Source organism: Rana temporaria, chromosome 6 (genome assembly GCF_905171775.1).
Source record: "Rana temporaria chromosome 6, aRanTem1.1, whole genome shotgun sequence".
NCBI lineage: Eukaryota > Metazoa > Chordata > Amphibia > Anura > Ranidae > Rana > Rana temporaria.
This window is the reverse complement of record NC_053494.1, coordinates 172,773,120-172,790,991: the sequence shown is the minus strand read 5'-3', so window position 1 is coordinate 172,790,991 and position 17,872 is coordinate 172,773,120. Positions and strand designations below refer to the sequence as shown.

The 17,872-nt window shown below is 42.8% G+C and overlaps 1 protein-coding gene across 1 annotated transcript; it reads right to left on the bottom strand.

The window, feature by feature from the left end:
• Positions 1-16,777, bottom strand: LOC120944055 (retinol dehydrogenase 7-like). The gene is made up of 5 exons (XM_040357825.1): positions 16,637-16,777; positions 16,173-16,503; positions 8,318-8,576; positions 2,789-2,952; positions 1-327 (listed from the first exon to the last, which is right to left on the bottom strand). Exons 1-5 carry the CDS (start codon positions 16,760-16,762, stop codon positions 77-79), a joined length of 1,131 nt encoding a protein of 376 aa, XP_040213759.1. The 5' UTR covers positions 16,763-16,777; the 3' UTR covers positions 1-76.
• Between the last annotated feature and the right edge of the window lie 1,095 nt (positions 16,778-17,872).

Below are 17,872 nucleotides of genomic sequence, written 5' to 3'. Positions count from 1 at the left end.
TAAAACATCACAAAGATATGACATTTATTTCCAAATAAAAAATGATATGTAAATTATAAAGAGACACTGTATTCGTCTATACATCAATCTGATTTTTAGCTAGTGATCTTTTGCTGCCAACTGGTCTCGGTAATAAGAGTTGTAACATGATATCAGCAATAAAGGCAGGAGCATAAGACAAAGGAAGCCAGAAGAATTTGGCATCCCACCCAGCGCCATACCGCGTCCGTGGGTACCTGGCTATCAGAGCATGTTCCATGCAGTTTGTGACTTTGGAGATATCAGCACTGCAGAGCGTCTTCATAGATAATCTCTGCACTTTCAAATCTAAGACAAAGAGAAAATTATGGTTTTAGTGTTGAAATAGACTAAAAGCTGTTAGTAATCTTGCTGAGAGATGGACGTAGATGATTAGATGATTGGATTTGTTGTATAAAGAGTCTTGATGAGACTTCTTTTGCCCACCAGCTGGCTTCTTTGGCACACCACACCCATATACAATGCACAGACTGCTTAACAGCCTCACCTCTGGGTTGCTTCTCATAAACATACTTTGTCGCTTTCTCCTCCTCCCTGCGCATTTTGTCACTCAGAAGGGCATCCACTAAGGAATCTGGCTGTATAATGATGTGGTGTAAATTAAAAAGAGCTAATACTCCTGGTCAGAAATGAGCATCTTTACTCACGGAATATGTATCATTATATAACTGACATCAATTATACTGACTTAAAGTGTTACTAAACCCAGGACCCTGCATTCACTATATCTGGTCTCCCATTATTTTAGTAAATATAAACTGCTAAATACCTTTTCTCATCAGCAGTATATAGCAGTCTTGTGACTTCTATCAGTGTCTGGTTAAAGCTTGTAGGAGGTGTCTTCATTCTCCCCTGATTGTTCTATGAGAATGCAGGACCCCTGACCCTCTGTCTGGACAGTGCTGATTGGCCCTGTGCTGATCACATGCACCCGCCCAAGAAAAAAAAAACTCTAGCAATACACACCAAACTGAACATGTGCAGCTTGTCCCCTAGCCTCAGTCTTATCAGAAGATACATTGGGGACAGTGGAAGAAGAAGAGGAACAGAGAAGACAGGATCAAACAGCCAGTTTACACATTGCAGAGGATTAACCCCTTAGGTTCCACGGTGAGCATAACAAGTATGCTTTATTACATATACAGACTGATTTTACTGTTGTGGGTTTAGTAACACTTTAATATACAGTATAATAAAATAACCATACCATTAATGTGACTTGTGACCCATCAGTGAACATCCTCCATGCTTTACTGTTTATGTCCAGAATGAGCATGTAAAATCAATACTGGTAGGAAACTGACACTAACAGGACACTGACACTGTAACTGACACTCACAGGAAACTGACGTCACAGCCCAGGGGCATGATGGGAATGTGACGTCATACGGGGCGGGGTCACCAGATGACATCACTCGGTGACCACGCCTCATGCCTATATAAGTCGTTGCGCACCGCGCACACAGCATTACAGCGGGAGAGAGAGTCGAGTCAACATCGGAAGAAAAGAAGAGGGAAGAAGATGATGGAGAAGACCAGGCCACCACTAGTAAAAGAGCTGGCAGAAAATGGCGGAGGAGCCCAGCAGAAGGCACCTGAGAGCGGGAGAAGAACTGGAGAGCACAGTGACAACACCAGAGAGCACGGAGACAGCACCGGAAAGCAGGAGAAGAAGCCAGAGAGAGCGGAGAAGTCGGAAGAGATCCCAAAGTCAGAAAAAGACCCCTGGAGCTGCCTAATAATTTTTTTTTATTGACATTTTTTCCCCCAGGTGAATGGGTAGGGGTACGATGTACCCCCTACTCATTCACATAGGGTGGGGGCAGGGATCTGGGGGCCCCTTTATTAAAGGGGGCTTCCAGATTCCGATAAGCTCCCCGCCCGCAGACCCCGACAACCATGGCCAGGGTTGTCAGGAAGAGGCCCTTGTCCTCATCAACATGGGGACAAGGTGCTTTTGGGTGGGGGGCGCAGTGCCCCCCCTGCTCCAAAGCACCCACCCCCCATGTTGAGGGCATGTGGCTTGGTACGGTGTAGGAGGGGGGGGCACTCACTTGACCCCCTTTCCCGGTATGCTGGGCTGCGTGCTCGGATAATGGTCTGGTATGGATCCCTTTTTTGGTGTGGGGGGTTCCACTTAAAGACTTTTAAAATTTCCCGGGGTTCAGCTTCAAGATTCTCAGCACATGAGTCGCCCCGCAAGTCGGATCATCTTGAAGTCGGATCATCTTGATATGACTTCTGGTGCGACCTCTATTCAAATCAATGGGCTCCCATAGGGAACCATTAATTTGCAATAGAGAAAGAAAAACGCAGCTGAAAGCTAGCGCGGTGAAACGTACATTGAATTCAATGGCGTCTGTACTAGCGTCTGTACTAGCTTTACAGCCTGTTTTTTTAAAACATCCGTGGGCATGAGGCTTTATACTTAGTTATCTATTTTGCTGAGAGATTGCCCCAATGTGTGCCACATAGATTAAGATTTGAATTCATGTGAAATCTTTTATCTGTTAAAGATTTTGTTATTTTTTTTGGACGGCTCTATAGTTAGGCAGGTGACTTGAATATTTCTTATTTCATATTTGTGGTTTCCTGTCCGGAATTACAATTCTCTTGCCAAGAATGACAGTTCACCTGTACATATTTTAAATCCCTGTTTAGCTATTTGCTTAGAGTTCTGCTTCCAATACACAATTATTACAGAGGCTGAGTTTTTCTACTGGTAATCCAGTACAAAATATTTACTTACAATTTTGAAAGTATTTATCTCCATATGCACATTTGACGTCTGGTGCAAGCCTATCCCATAATCTGTTCAGATCCTTTTCTATGATTTCAAGGCTGGTTACTCCAGTCTTAAAGAAGCCAGGTTCAATAATACTGACTTTCACTCCAAAGTGCTGCATGTCCCTCCTAAAATAAAGAAAAAAGGAAAGAGTTGATAATTGAGTTATATGCATGTTTCAGGTGTATGGTTGTACACAGATGAGTTTCTTACCTATATAGAAATATGCATACGTGTCCTATAATTAGGAAAAGGTATTAAATGGCCATGTTGTGGGCGGGTTTTACTGCACCCAAGTCGTGGGGACCCATAGAGAGCTCTCATTAGTGCCCCAATGGTGGGCTTAGGCTGATGTCACATGAACTCATTGGGAGAACTCCAACATAATAGTGAGGTTCCTCCTGTAGAACACTGTTAACTCTTTGTAATCCCTGGCCAACTTCCGTAATACTTCACATTATTGCTACAGACACAGTTCCTCAATACACTTTAGAACACTTCTCTCACTTAAGTTGTGCAGCATTTCTGAGCCGGTACTGCTGAGCCTATATTGGTCTCCACCAACTAAGATCAGTGGCTAAGTGGTTAGCACTTCCACTTAGCAGCACTAGTGTCCTTCGTTTGAACCCTAACCACAGCACTACCTGCATGGAGTTTGCATGTTCTCGCTGTGCCTGTCGGGGCTTCTTCCAGGTACTCTGGTTTCCTCCCACACTTCAAATACATGCTGTAGGTCAGGGCTCAAAATTTCAAGTCCTGAGCTACTAGCCAGGCCTTAAGAGTTACTCGCCGCCAGTTGCCCCACCCAACCTGCCCCTTGTAAATGATCATATTTTATTCAGATCATACATGGTATGCAGGGTCGTATAATGTTAATTGAACCCTGGGCAAACATTTCCGTGCCCACTGTAGAAACACTACAGGAGAGGGTCAGAAAAACTGCAGACATACTACAGTAGAGGACCAAAGAGACTGCAGACATGGCAAGGAGAAGGTCATAGAGACTACAGACATGACAAGGAGAGGGTCAGAGAGACTGCAGACATGACAGTGAGAGGGTCAGAGACACTGCAGACATGACAGGGAGAGGGTCAGAGAGACTGCAGGCATGACAGGGAGAGGGTCAAAGAGATTGCAGACATGACAGGGAGAGGGTCAGAGAGACTGCAGGCATGACAGGGAGAGGGTCAAAGAGATTGCAGACATGACAGGGAGAGGGTCAGAGAGACTGCAGGCATGACAGGGAGAGGGTCAGAGAGATTGCAGACATGACAGGGAGAGGGTCAGAGAGACTGCAGACATGGTACAGGTACTGTGGATGGTGTGGTGATGAATGGTTCCCCCCTTCCTCCACATTTCTTGTTGCAGCTCAGTGTACACAGCTCTAGGACCTGGGAGAGCATGTACTCCTTGTTCAGTGTGATCCCTGATCCCTCCTCCTGCTCTGAGTTTCGGACTCCTCTGCTCACTTTCTCCTCACTCAAATCGTCAGCAGTGTCCAGATACAGAAAGCACACAGGTCCCCTCTTACTCACACAGCCAGTCATCTCAGAAGTGTCCCATAGCAGACAGCAAGTACTCTCCTGTTTCCTTCCATTGTCAGCAAGTCGGGAAGGAGGAAGTTACATCTTCCTCCTCTGAATGCCGGTCCTCCAAGCACCTGATTGGTTGTTAGGATGCTAGCAACCAATCATTTTAACAGGCGGGACTTGGGAGACAACAGGAGAAAGCCAGTAGGTCCATTTGATTGGGCACCTTTTCTGCTACTCGCAACCAGTTAATATGTACTCGCCAAATGCGAGCAGGCTAGTACAAATTTTGAGGGCTGCTGTAGGTTAATTAGCTCCTGTCTAAATTGGCCCTAGTATGTAAATGTATAATGAAGAAATAATTCCGTGTGGCTGCACTTCCAAAAATCCTTTTATTGAAGCGTCATATGACAAGTGGTTGACAGATGGAGCAGGGGACAAATAGGTAGACGTAGTTTGCGCAAATGTTAGCGCTTAGTCATTACATGTGAATGTATGAATGTGAGTTCAGGACCTTAGATTGTAAGTTCCTTAAGGGCAGGGGCTGATGTGAATGTACATTGTATATGTAAAGCGCTGCGTAAATTGACATTGATATATAATGTAAGAACCTGAAATAAATGTAAAACAAAAAACAGTAGCCTGTCACCTTACTCCCAGTGACATTGATCCCTTTGTTACACTTAGATATCTGGAAGCTCACTTGTAGATTTCCTGTGCTTATTCTCCTCCCAAGGCCTCACTACATCTTTCTCCATGACTCCAAGGCTAGGTCCCTAGGTGCCCATGTCACGAGGTTGGTCCCAGTATGTAGGGATGCGGTCACTAGGGGAAGGAGCCTTCGCATCAAGCTGCTCCACTACCAGGGCTCCCTTCACCACTGCCATGTCACTGGATTCCTGACTGGCTGGTTGCTTATGCACAGGACCCTAGTACGGAAGTCATTAGCAATGGCACTATAGCCTTCTCTGGATAGCTTCTCTGCTCATTAGACATTGGCACAGCATCTTTACTAACTCATCTCGGCTACCCTGCTAAGCCCTGTTTTTTTGGAACATGCCATGTATGCACCTCTTTAGTGAGTTCAGACCAGGCAATTTAAGTAATAGCAAAGTTATTTTACTGAAGTAATTAAACATAACAGATGAACAGTTCTCAGAGACATCCTCCATACACATTTCTGTACCAAGTCCTGTAAGTGCCCTTTTAGTGTGTCCCTGGTGTTCCCTTTTGCCCCATGAGGTAGGCATACCTTAGAATAGGTGTAAAAGTATTTTAGGCCATTAGTCCATTCAGCAGCATAAGTCCATATCCCTTAGAACCCCCCTACTGGCCTCCTGCAAGGGGTTGTAAAGTGGTAACTACATTCTCAGCAACACTCTCCTTCTCTTCCTATGCAGAGAGCAATGAAAATACCTTTTACCTACATACTGTTTTCCTTTTTTTTAAGTTTTGTCCAGCAGAGGGCAGCACTCCTCAAAAAAGCCAGGGAAAACCTGGCCAGCAATGTTAACCCTTACCTCTCAGACGGCACCACTTCTGCTGGGCAACATTAACGAAGAAGTGCATCTCACACAGCAGAAAATACATTTAACCCAGAAAGATAATTAACACAGGCAACATCAGTATCTTATTAAGCACCTGCTTATATTATAGTTTGTGAATGTCAGACTTTAATTGACAGGCTGAGATACACTTACCAAATTTTATTGGGAACACTATACTAATAATGGGTATTGCCTCCCTTTGCCTTCAGAACATCACATATTCTTCATGGCATTAATTCCACAAATATTCCTAGGAATAGGATCTATGCTGACATAATTGCATCTCTCAATGTCTACAGATTTGCCAATGCTACAATTGTGCTCTAAACTCCCACTCTACCAGAATTATTCTGTGCTTTTGTATCATCTAGATTGGTTTAGCAGATCTCCATTCTGACAGGGGATGGCACAGGATCTTGTCTTGCTGCAGGAAGACAGATCTGTGTGTTGTCCCCAGGCAGCCCCTCCCCCCAGTTAGAATCACTCTCTAGGACACACTTATCGCCCCCTTCCCTGCCAGTGTCATTTACACAGTAATCAGTGCATTTTTATAGCACTGATCGCTGTATAAATGACAATGGTCCCAAAATAGTGTCAAAAGTGTCCAATGTGTCCGCCATAATATCGCAGTAACAATAAGAATTGCAGATCTCCGCCATTACTAATAAAATAAAATTAATTTAAAAAAATGCTATAAAACTAACCCCTATTTTGTAGACACTATAACTTTTGTGCAAACCAATCAATATACGCTTATTGAGATTTGTTTTACCAAAAATATGTAGAAGAATACATATCGGCCTAAACTGAGGAAAACATTTTTTTTTATATATTTTTTGGGGATATTTATTATAGCAAAAAGTAAAACATTTTTTTTTTTAATTTACACATTTTTTTTGTTTATAGTCCAAAAAATAAAAACCGCAGAGGTGATCAAATACCAACAAAAGAAAGCTCTATTTGTGGGGAAAAAAGGACGTACATTTTGTTGGGGTGCAACGACACATGACCGCGCAATTATCAGTTAAAGCAACGCAGTGCCGTATCGCAAAAAGTGCTCTGGTCAGAATGGGGATAAATTCTTCCGGGGGTGAAGTTGTTAAACTAAATAAGGGTAGTCTGCAACTGTGCTTGCAACACTATATAGTACATTTGCAGTGGCCTAGTAGATGTCCAGGGGCACAAGTTACAACTTTGGTGCTCCTGCAGTAAATCAGGAGAGTTAGCTCAACTGATCAACGCTGTGAACCTGCCGGTTACATTACAAGGGCAGATGTATTTTAGGCAATTAATGTCTGATGGTGCCACATCGGTACAGGCCATGCAGATGGCATGACTTCTCTGTGCATGTTGCAATTCCTAATATTAATGTTAATTAAAGGGAGGAAAGGGTCAAAGCTGCCGCCTTGCCTAGGAATCCATTGTGCCTTAATCTTTCTCTGCCCATAGCCCATAGGGTATATTGAAATTTGTACTTCATCTGCAGATAATGGGGGTTATTTCCGAAAGGCAAATCCACTTTGCACTACACTTGGAAGTGCAGTCACTGTAGATCTGAGGGGGACATGCAAGGAAAATAAAAAACAGCATTTTAGCTTGCACATGATTGGATGATAACATCAGCAGAGCTTCCCCTCATTTAAGATCTACCCCTCAGATTTATAGCGACTACACTTCCAAGTGCACGTAAATAACCCCCAATGTACTGAATCCTATAGATCACCTATTCTTCCTATGCTTTGACAGCTGTAGTACAGAACACAGAATTATTTAGGGCAGGGGTCTCAAACTGGCGGCCCTCCAGCTGTTGCGAAACTACAAGTCCCATCATGCCTCTGCCTGTGGGAGTCATGCTTGTAACTTGTCAGCTTTGCAATGCCTCATGGGACTTGTAGTTTCGCAACATCTGGAGGGCCGCCAGTTTGAGACCCCTGATTTAGGGTACTTCATAACAATCTTTTATTCAGAGCTAGTTGAGTATCTTTTAGTTTGGTGCTGAGCCAATCCAACCCACATAATAAAGGCGCGGATGGACAATTGAGTTTGTAGTCGTCTTCCCAATTATAGGAATTAGGGCACTGGTATTGGATGAGCAGACTCCTCAAAACAATATCTGTATTTTATGAGAGCAACATGAGAACATCACCAGTAATTAGCTGGCAAAATCCAACCAAATCTGTCAAACAGCCTAAGGATGTCTACAGAGACCTGACATTATTGACATGCAGTTGTTCTTATTCTTGGTTTAACCGGCCAAATTAGCTGACAGCAGTTCCTTAGGTCTGTTTAACCTATATCTATCTCCAGTATTGCTAGGCATTGATTGGCTATAAATAGCTGACTCCTGATAATAGTGTTGCACAGTGACAAAATGATTACAAGATTCGAGGAGCAGATGAGTTCATGTCATGACTTACCTCAAACTGTCTGAGAATGACTCAACACCGCACTTTGACAGAGAGTAGCCACCTCCTCCAAAGGCCAGTCTTCCCATAACACTAGCAACATTGATAATTCTTCCTCTGGACTTTTTTAAAAGAGGTAGAAACTTCAAAGTGACTTCAATGAGTCCAATGAGGTTTACGTCGAGAACTCTGTGAAAGTCTTCAATATCCAGCCAGTCTGTGGGTCCAATTGGAGTGGCTCTACCAGCATTGTTAACCAAACCATACAAACCTAAGTGAGAAAATAATTACACAGTTATACTAAGCATGATATTATTGTGCCGTTTAATCTAATTGTGTAATCTATTATAAACCATTAAAGTGTCCGTCCAGCCAAAACTTTAATTTTTGAATTTTGAATGGAGTGGGAAGGGTTGGAACCCTTGTCACATCTTACCACTATTTGAGGCTTTGTTTTAGAGATTCCCCCTCATTTTCTGTTGTGCTGACAACACTTTACCAGAAAGGAAGTGAAGGTAATGCCGCGTACACGACACAACAAATGTTCGATGTGAGCTTGTTGTCAGAAAATCTGACCGTGTGTAGGCTCCATCAGACATCTGCTGTTGGAATTTCCGACAACAAAAGTTGTTGTCGGAAATCCCGACCATGTGTACACAATTCAACGCACAAAAATTCTACGCATGCTCGGAATCATTGAACTTAATTTTTCTCGGCTCGTCGTAGTGTTGTACGTCACTGCGTTCTTGACATTCGGAATTTCCAACAACAATTGTGTGACCGTGTGTATGCAAGACAATTTTGAGCCAACATCTGTCGGAAATGTATCCACGGTTTTGTTGTCGGATACATCGTCATGTACACGGCATATCTCTCTATTGTCAACACAGGCAGGAATAAAATGTTTTTTTTTTTTTTTTTTTTTTAGTAAAGTAGGGGATGGTTATAATTCCTGCTACTTATTGCTTATATACTATACTGTTGGTGTCCTTGTTGCAGATTTTCTCTCACTTCCTGTCTGGTAAAACTGTTGTCAGTGGAAGAGGAAGTGAGGGCAAAAGTCGAAGGTAAACATGTGTTTTATATTGCATGGCCATGACTTTTCTTTCTGTTTATAGTTTTGGATAGCGTAGAAAAGGTTTACAACCTCTGCCATCTTTTCATTGATAAGTGAATCTAGAATTGAAGTGCCACATCATGACATTTTAGTCCAGATACCAGTTTATTCCAATGTAAATTAGAGAAAATCTGTACTCAAAACCAACACATTTCATGGACTAATGCCGCGTACACACAATCATTTTTCGGCATTAAAGAAAACGTTGTTTTTCAGCATGTCCAAAAAACGAAGTTTTTCCAACGTCATCATTAAAAACGACGTTGCCCACACACCATAGTTTTTCAAAAATGATGAACAAAGCGCGGTGACGTACAACAAGTACAACGGCACTCTAAAAGGGAAGTTCTATTCGCCTTTGGGCTGCTTTAGCTGATTCCTTGTTAGTAAAAGACGATTCGCGTTTCTTTGTCTGTTACAGCGCAATGAATGTGCTTACTCGATTATGAATGGATAGATTCACCCAAGAAAAAGGCACCTAATCCCAAATAGGTAGATAAAGTTTTTTTCAATTAAGAAAAGAGAGGGTATAGTTTGCGGTGCGTTTTAGTTGCAAAATGATAGTGATGAGAAAGCACAATTTCTTTGTCTACAAAATGTACAAAAATACTTTATTCATAACATTTTGTAAATTTTGTAAACAAAGAAATTGTGCTTTCTCATCACTATCATTTTGCAACTAAAACGCACCGCAAACTATCCCCTCTCTTTTCTTAATTGAAAAAAACTTTATCTGACATAAAATATATTCATAAATATAACCTGTAATTCAATTTGGAATAAGATTCTCAACTGTAAAATGAAGTAACATAGAAAAATATTGAAGCACTAGATAATATTATAATAAAACACCAAAAAAGTGTTCTAAATAATAATCTCAAATTAAGAATGATAAGAAGCTTTATCATGAAGGGCATAAAAAGAGGTAAAAGTGTACCTTTCAGAATTGATTACATCTTATACATTTATAAAAACTGATTATATAGATTCATAACATAAATTAAATAAAATCATGTAACGATATCAAATTGTGTAACAATGTCAATGTCAAATGTCAAATCATGTAACAATGTTTATTAATATATGGAGTCAAATAATATTGTAATAACCAGTTAACAGGCATGTGTTAGGGTGGTGATCAATGGAAAAAATGTAACATATGGACTGCAGTAATATATGAAATGGGCAGCACAGTGACATAGCGGTTAGCACTTCTGCCTTGCAGGGTCGGATCCTTGATTTGAGTCCTGGTCAGGACACTATTTACATGGAGTTTGCATGCTCTCCCTGTGCTTGTGTAGACTACTTCCCACATTCAAAAGACGCTCTGGTAGATTAATTAGTCCTAGTATGATACAATGTATTCTACTGAGCACCATAGAAATATTCATTAACAAGCATACCCCACTTTTAAGTACACAATGGGACCAGAGCATGTAGGTAAAACGAAAATGTACTTAAAGTGAAACAATACCCCTATTCACTTCTAGGGTGAAGTGGGGGGTCAGGGACGGTATGTAGTGGGGGTGTCAGGAGCTGTAGTTGAGGTCTCAGGGGCTGTAGTGGGGGTATCAGGGGCACACTGGAACAGGGTGGGGTATGCTCTCGGAGCTTCAGCTCCTTCTACTGCGGCTGCAAAATGTCTGTACAGTACTTGTAAGGCACTTTACATACACTCGCAGGTATGTCCTTACTCGCGAGTGTATGTAAAGTGAGTGTACTTAAAGCGGGGCATGCCTGTATCGTTATAAAAATGTATAAAGTATACCTGTATTAGGATTTTATCTGAAAATTAATAAAAATCTAAGTAAAAATCTAAGTTTATAATATATTAAAACACATAATTGCCTAGTCTACGATTTTAATTCATTATAGAGCTCCTTTTCACTCTTAATTTGATGTTATTATTATGTGGAACACACAGGGCTTTTTTATCAAAGCTTTTACTTGTAGGAGAGAATAGACGCTGGTCACCCACCCCATTCCCACTTGGGCCTTAGAACAGTAAAGCACACACCACGCTAAAATGGTGGATGTGGCCAAACTGGTGGTCTCTTCTGTCATAAATGCTTCTTCCTGCCCTTCGGCAGTAATGTACACTGGGTCATGCTTGTGCAGCTAAGAGTAAATTTACACAGCTGCTCTGTGCCATGATGAAGTAATTGTGACCCGACCATTTGAGGGGCTGAATAGATTGAACCCGAAAAGAAGACTGAACTGAGATGGAAGCAGCTGGAACCAGCTGGAACCCTGACATCACAATGCTGGAGGGCTTCATTTTACTGCAAGTCAGCCATAATGTGCTTATATGCGATCCATACTAGTACATTATGACATAAACTTCCTTAGGGCCCATAAAAAAAAGGTTGCAGCATTTCATTGCGCTTTAAGCATGGTTTTAATGTATCTAGCTTCCTGTCCCAGGTCACAAAATTCAACTACTGAACTTGGAAACAGTCTTGAAATATCATTAGTATTAGTGCCTAATTGTGTCTGCATATTGCCTTTATGTAATCCCTGGTGTAGCAGGACTTGAAGAGAGATGGGCAGTGTTATGACCTAGTGGGTCATAGAGGATTTTTATTTGGGCACATGTTGAGCTATTATATCACATATTGAGAGCAGAGCTGTCTTAATGCATGGGCACCCCTGACCGTTACACTAAGCTCTGGAGCAACTGTACTTGCAAAGTGCACAGTCTATTTGCCTTTAGTAAATCAACCCCACAGTGAGAAGATATGTCCATTCTCTTGCACCTAAGCAGGGGCGGATCCAGGGGGGCAATGGGGAAATTGCCCCCCCCCGCCGAGAAATTAGTTGCAGGCTGACGGCTGGGCGGGTGAGAGAACAAGTGGCTCCGCAAGCTGGGCCGGTGTAAGGGGGCGGTCAGGCCACCGGGTGGCTCAGTGTGTGAGCGGGCGGGCGGCTCAATGGGTGGGTGAGAGAGCGGGCATGCAGCTGGGCGGCTCGGTGTGTGAACGGGCGGCTGGCCAATCAGCGAGTCTGTGGGTGGGGAGCAGAGAGACGACATCATCTCTCACAGCCCTGCGCCCGCCCTGCATCCCTGCAGTAACTCCTGTCCTCACTGTGCAGGCAGCAGAGAGATTACATCATCTCTCTGCTGCCTAACTCTGGAACACAGCAGGAGACAAGAAAAACACCACCTTAGCAGGCAAGTGACAAACCGCAAGGTGTGGCAGGTGATGTAGCAAGTGACAATCCTCAAGGTGTGGCAGCGACGTGGCAAGTTGACAATCTGCAACGTGTGGCAGGTGACGTGGCAAGTGACAATCCACAACTTGTGGCAGGTGACGTGGCAAATGACAATCCGCAACTTGTGGCAGATGACGTGGCAAGTGACAATACGCAACTTGTGGCAGGTGATGTGGTAAGTGACAATCTGCATCTGGTATCAGGCAAGTGACAATCCGCAACGTGTGACAAGTGACAATCCGAATCCGGTGGCAGGCGACGGTGGCAAGTGACACACTCGGGGCTCCCACTGATTCTGCATTTTATATTACAATGTTATAATAGAAATATTGCGCTTCAATCATCCTGACACCATAACAACCACGGTTCCAGCATGATTAAAGCGCCAACACCAGCCATTTCCCTGATAAATTGCCTGCAAAAAAAAATATTTTCTGGCAGTGCCCCTCCCGTGACTAGACTGTGGATCTGCCCTTGTACCTAAGAGTATCATTACGCAGGCAAGACATGTAAACCAGATACAGAAAGAATGTGCGATCAATGCAGCATGCAGTAGATGTAAAATGTATGTCAGTCAATGACAAGCATAAAAAGCGCACAGTTCTGAAGACTGGAGATGTAAAACAAATTCTAGACATGAGTCAATAACAATGCAATAGACAAAGTGTGCAATTTAGAAGATACAAACAAGATACCCTGCATGGGTCAATAACAAGGGCATACAGCATCTAGAATTCAGCAGCTGAGAGAATCAATCATATACATCCCATGGGTCAATACCGGGATGGTACTGTGTGTATAATTAGGCAGGCACAAACTTGTAACGAAGTAACAGCCATGGGTCAATAACAGACATTACCCATGTACAGCCACACTATCCTAGGTAACTGCCATTACTAGTAAAAATAAAAATGCTATAAAATATCCCATAGTCTGTAGACGCGATAACTTTTGCGAAAAACCAATCAATATATGCTTATTGGGATTTATTTTACCAAAAACATGTAGCACATATTGGCCTAAACTGATAAAGAAATTTTATTTTTTACATTTTTTATTCGATACATTTTATAGCAGAAAGAAATTTTTCAAAAGACGCAAATTTTGTTTGGATACAGCGTCGGGCGAAACACATCGTTTTCCTCGTCGAGTTCCTTGTTAGGCTGTCGAGGAACTCGACAAGGCAAGTTTCTCCATTCCCGTCGAGGAAATAGAGACTGGCAGTTAAAAAAAAACGTAAAAAACGTGAGGTCAAGCGTCATTACCATTAAACACGCCCCCCTCCAACACATTTGAATTCGGCGCCCTTACACTCCGCTCGCTTTAGGCTACGCCGCCGTATATTAGCAGGCAAGTACATTGAGAATCATGTACTTGCCTAGCTAACTTACGGCGGCGTAGCCTAAACACGCTAAGCTACGCCGCCGTAACTTTAGTCCTATCTACCTGAATCTACCTATAAATGTTGAAAATACCCTTAGTAATCACTAAGTAGACATTGTGAGGGATTTACTAAAACTGGAGAGTGCAAAATCTAATGTAGCTCTACATAAACCTATCAGCTTCCAGGTTTATATGTCAAATCCTAATTGAACAAGTCAAAGTTAGAAGCTGATTGGCTACCATGCACAGCTGCATCTGATTCAGAGTTTTCCAGTTTTAGTAAATCCCCCCATTACATCTTACCCGTTTGAGGACCGCCACACGACGATATACGTCGACAAAATGGCACGGCTGGGTACAAGGGCGTACATGTACATCCCCTTTAAGATCTCAGCTGCGGGTCACGACCCGGTCCTCTTCTCCGTGACTGTCCCCGCGAGAACAGTGGACCCGATCACAGCCGGTATCCCGCGATCGGGTCACAGAGAGGAAGAACGGGTAGAGGTAAGTGTAAACAAACCTCTCCTTGTGCTTCCTAGTGTGGCTGTCACTGATCGTCTGTTCCCTGTCATAGGGAGCGACGATCAGTGACATCACACGCACAGCGACGCCCCCCCACAGTAAGAACACTCCCTTAGGGCACACTTAACCCCTACGGCGCCCCCTCCTGGTTTACAGCGACGCCCCCCCACAGTAAGAACACTCCCTTAGGGCACACTTAACCCCTACGGCGCCCCCTCCTGGTTAACCACTTCACTGCCAGTGTAATTTTTACAGTAACAAGAGAATTTTTATAGCACTGTTCGCTGTGAAATTGACAATGGTCCCAAAATAGTGTCAAAAGTGTCCTAAGTGTCCGCCATAAAGTCGCAGTCACGATAAAATTCGCTGATCGCCACCATTACTAGAAAAAAATAATTATTAATAAAAATGCAATAAAACTATCCCCTATTTGGTAGACGCTATAAATTTTGCGCAAACCAATCAATGAACTCTTATTGCAATTTTTTTTACCAAAAATATGTAGAAGAATACGTATCGGCCTAAACTGAGGGGAAAAAAAATTATATCTTTTTTGGGGATATTTATTATAGCAAAAAGTAAAAAATATTGCATTTATTTCATAATTGTCGTTCTATTTTTGTTTATAGTGCAAAAAATAAAAAACACAGAGGTGATCAAATATCACCAAAAAAAAGCTCTATTTGTGGGAAAAAAAGAAAACCAATTTTATTTGGGAGCCACGGCGCACGACCACGCAATTGTCAGTTAAAGCGACGCAGTGCCAAATCGCAAAAAGGGGCCAGGTTCTTTAGCTGCATAATGGTCCGGGGCTTAAGTGGTTAAATGTATGCAACTATATATGTATATATATATATATATATATATATATATATATATATATATATATATATATATATTTATATATATATATATAGATAATGGAACTTCTTTGTCTATTGTAAATTTAAAGCGGAGTTCCACCCAAAAGTGGAGATTCTGCTTAATCCACTCCTCGCCCCCTTACATGCCACATTTGGGGGGGGGGGGGGCTTCAGGGGAGTGGGACTTCCTGTCCCACTTCCTCCTTCCGCCGAGGGGTTGCTAAGGTGAATAGTCATATCGCCTTTTGGCAGCCCCTCCCTGTAGGTGATCGCCTGGGACACGTGACAGGTCCCAGGCGATCGCTTGTCCAATCGGATGGTGCAGCGCTGCTCGCGCATGCGCAGTGGGTGCCCGGCCGTGAAGCCGAAAGATGTTCACGGCCTGGGTGCCCACACTTAGAATGAAGACGCCGGCCGGAGAGGGGGGGGAGAGGAGCGGAGCCCCGGCCGACGCGTCGCTGGAATGGGGAGCAGGTAAGTGTATGTTTATTAAAAGCCAGCAGCTACACTTTTTGTAGCTGCTGACTTTTAATAAACATTAAAAATGACTGGAACACCCCTTTAAGCTCTGTTTATATATTAGATTGAAATAAAAGGAAGAGGAAAATAAATAAATAAATAAATAAATAAACACTGAAGCTTGGCTGAAAATATGAACTCGTCGGTCAGAAGAAGGGTCACCATATGACAGACAGCTAAATAACAATGCTACAATAGACAAATGTGTTTTGAACTGGCTTTTTTGCCAGTTAGAGAATATATATAGTACCTTTATTGCCAGTCTCTGCAGTGACATATTCCACGGCACTGTCGATGCTTTTGGGATTGGTTAGATTCAATATGACTGTTTTCAGTGTCGGAGACGTGCACGTTTTTAGGTCCTGGCTTCCTTTTTCTGTCAGACAGGCAGCAATGACGATAAATCCTTTTCTATGAAGTCTCTGAGCCAGTAAATTTCCAAAGCCAGAGTCACAGCCGGTGACAAAGACGTGTTTTTCAGGAAAACCTTTCATTTTTACACTGTCTCTAATGGTCCAGCAAAGAAATAACACTATGATGGAGGTCATGGTGCCCATCAATGCTGGGTGAACAATCCATAGCTACAACAGAAAAGTGTGAAAGTCAGCTACTTTATCCATGCAGAAAAGACTAATGTTTAAAATTCTAATGGCTAATTTGTGTCATTAAAGCTGTTAAATGTTTTGTTGAATAGGCTTTATTTGCTATAGTTACCTCTTTAAATCTTTCAAGCAAATCTTCTTCTTCTCCCTGCTGAAATGACAGAAAACGATAATTATCTACATAGTCATAAAGTAAAAAGGTTATTTTATTCAAACTGGGGGTATCAGACTTTCCCATTCCATTCAAAAACAATACACAACAATAAAGTGAAACTAAATCAAGAGGGTTCTCCAAAGTTTTTGCCATAATGTGCAAGTATGGAAAACACATTTGCACATTTGTGTCGCCCCAAGTTGTGCGACATGAGAAATTCCATTGAAGTGAATGAAAGCCATCTTAATGTACACTACTGAAGTCGCTCCGACTTCAGAAAAGGTTCCTGTACTACTTCAAGGCAACTTTCAGGCCCCGTACACACACGGCCGAGGAACTCGACGTGCCAAACACATCGAGTTCCTCGGCCAGTTCAGCCCTGAAGCCGCCGAGGAGCTCGGCGGGCCGAGAGCTCCCATAGAACAACGAGGAAATAGAGAACATGTTCTCTATTTCCTCGTCGAGCTCCTCGTCGGCTTCCTCGGCGAAATTGTACACACGGCCGGGTTTCTCGGCAGAATTCAGCCAGAAACTCGGTCGGAAGCTGAATTCTGCCGAGGAAACTGGTCGTGTGTACGGGGCCGTAGGCAACTTGTACCCATTGATTTCAATGGAAGTTGCCTCCAAAGTCGGATCTCCATCTTAACTGAAGCAACTTTACAGGAAGAGAAAATAGTTTTCTTAGGCAAACCCCTCCCTCCAACAGAGCTGATTATTCTGTGATTGGCCACTGGCAAAGTCGCCTGTCCTGGAGGAAACTTGTAAGTCGCTCCAACTCGTGCTGGAGTCGCGCTGAAGTCGTCTCGCAAAGTCGCGCTGGAAGTCGTGTTGCCCCTGTGTGAACCGGCACTAAGGCAGACTGACCTCATATAGTGCCCTCCTCCAGTAATGCGGTATCATCGTTTCATCATCACCACTTTCATTTTTCCCCAGTCTCATTTCAGGTTTGGAGTCCTTGGCCATCTTGATTGGTCAGCCAAGGTTGATGGAACTCTCAGCAAGCGTACGAAAGTTACTTTGATCAAGAACTAATGGCATATCAAGATTATACATTGATCTGCACATGTGTGACTCAGTGTACAATTATAACAAATGCTAACAGGTAAGAAAGATGCATTTACAAAGTTGCTTCTTCCATAAAAAGCTTAATATTAGCATTTAAAGCGGAGGTTCGCCCAAATAACATGTATATAA

What these genes read in the sequence shown, in the direction of transcription:
- LOC120944055 (XM_040357825.1), bottom strand. Translation starts at nt 16,762, where the DNA reads ATGGGAAAGTCTGATACCCCCAGTTTGAATAAAATAACCTTTTTACTT. An exon ending in TGCAGAGACTGGCAATAAAG is followed by an intron (nt 8,577 to 16,172) that starts GTACTATATATA and finishes TTTCTCACTTAG; the next exon opens with GTTTGTATGGTTTGGTTAAC. An exon ending in TCATTCTCAGACAGTTTGAG is followed by an intron (nt 2,953 to 8,317) that starts GTAAGTCATGAC and finishes TCTTTATTTTAG; the next exon opens with GAGGGACATGCAGCACTTTG.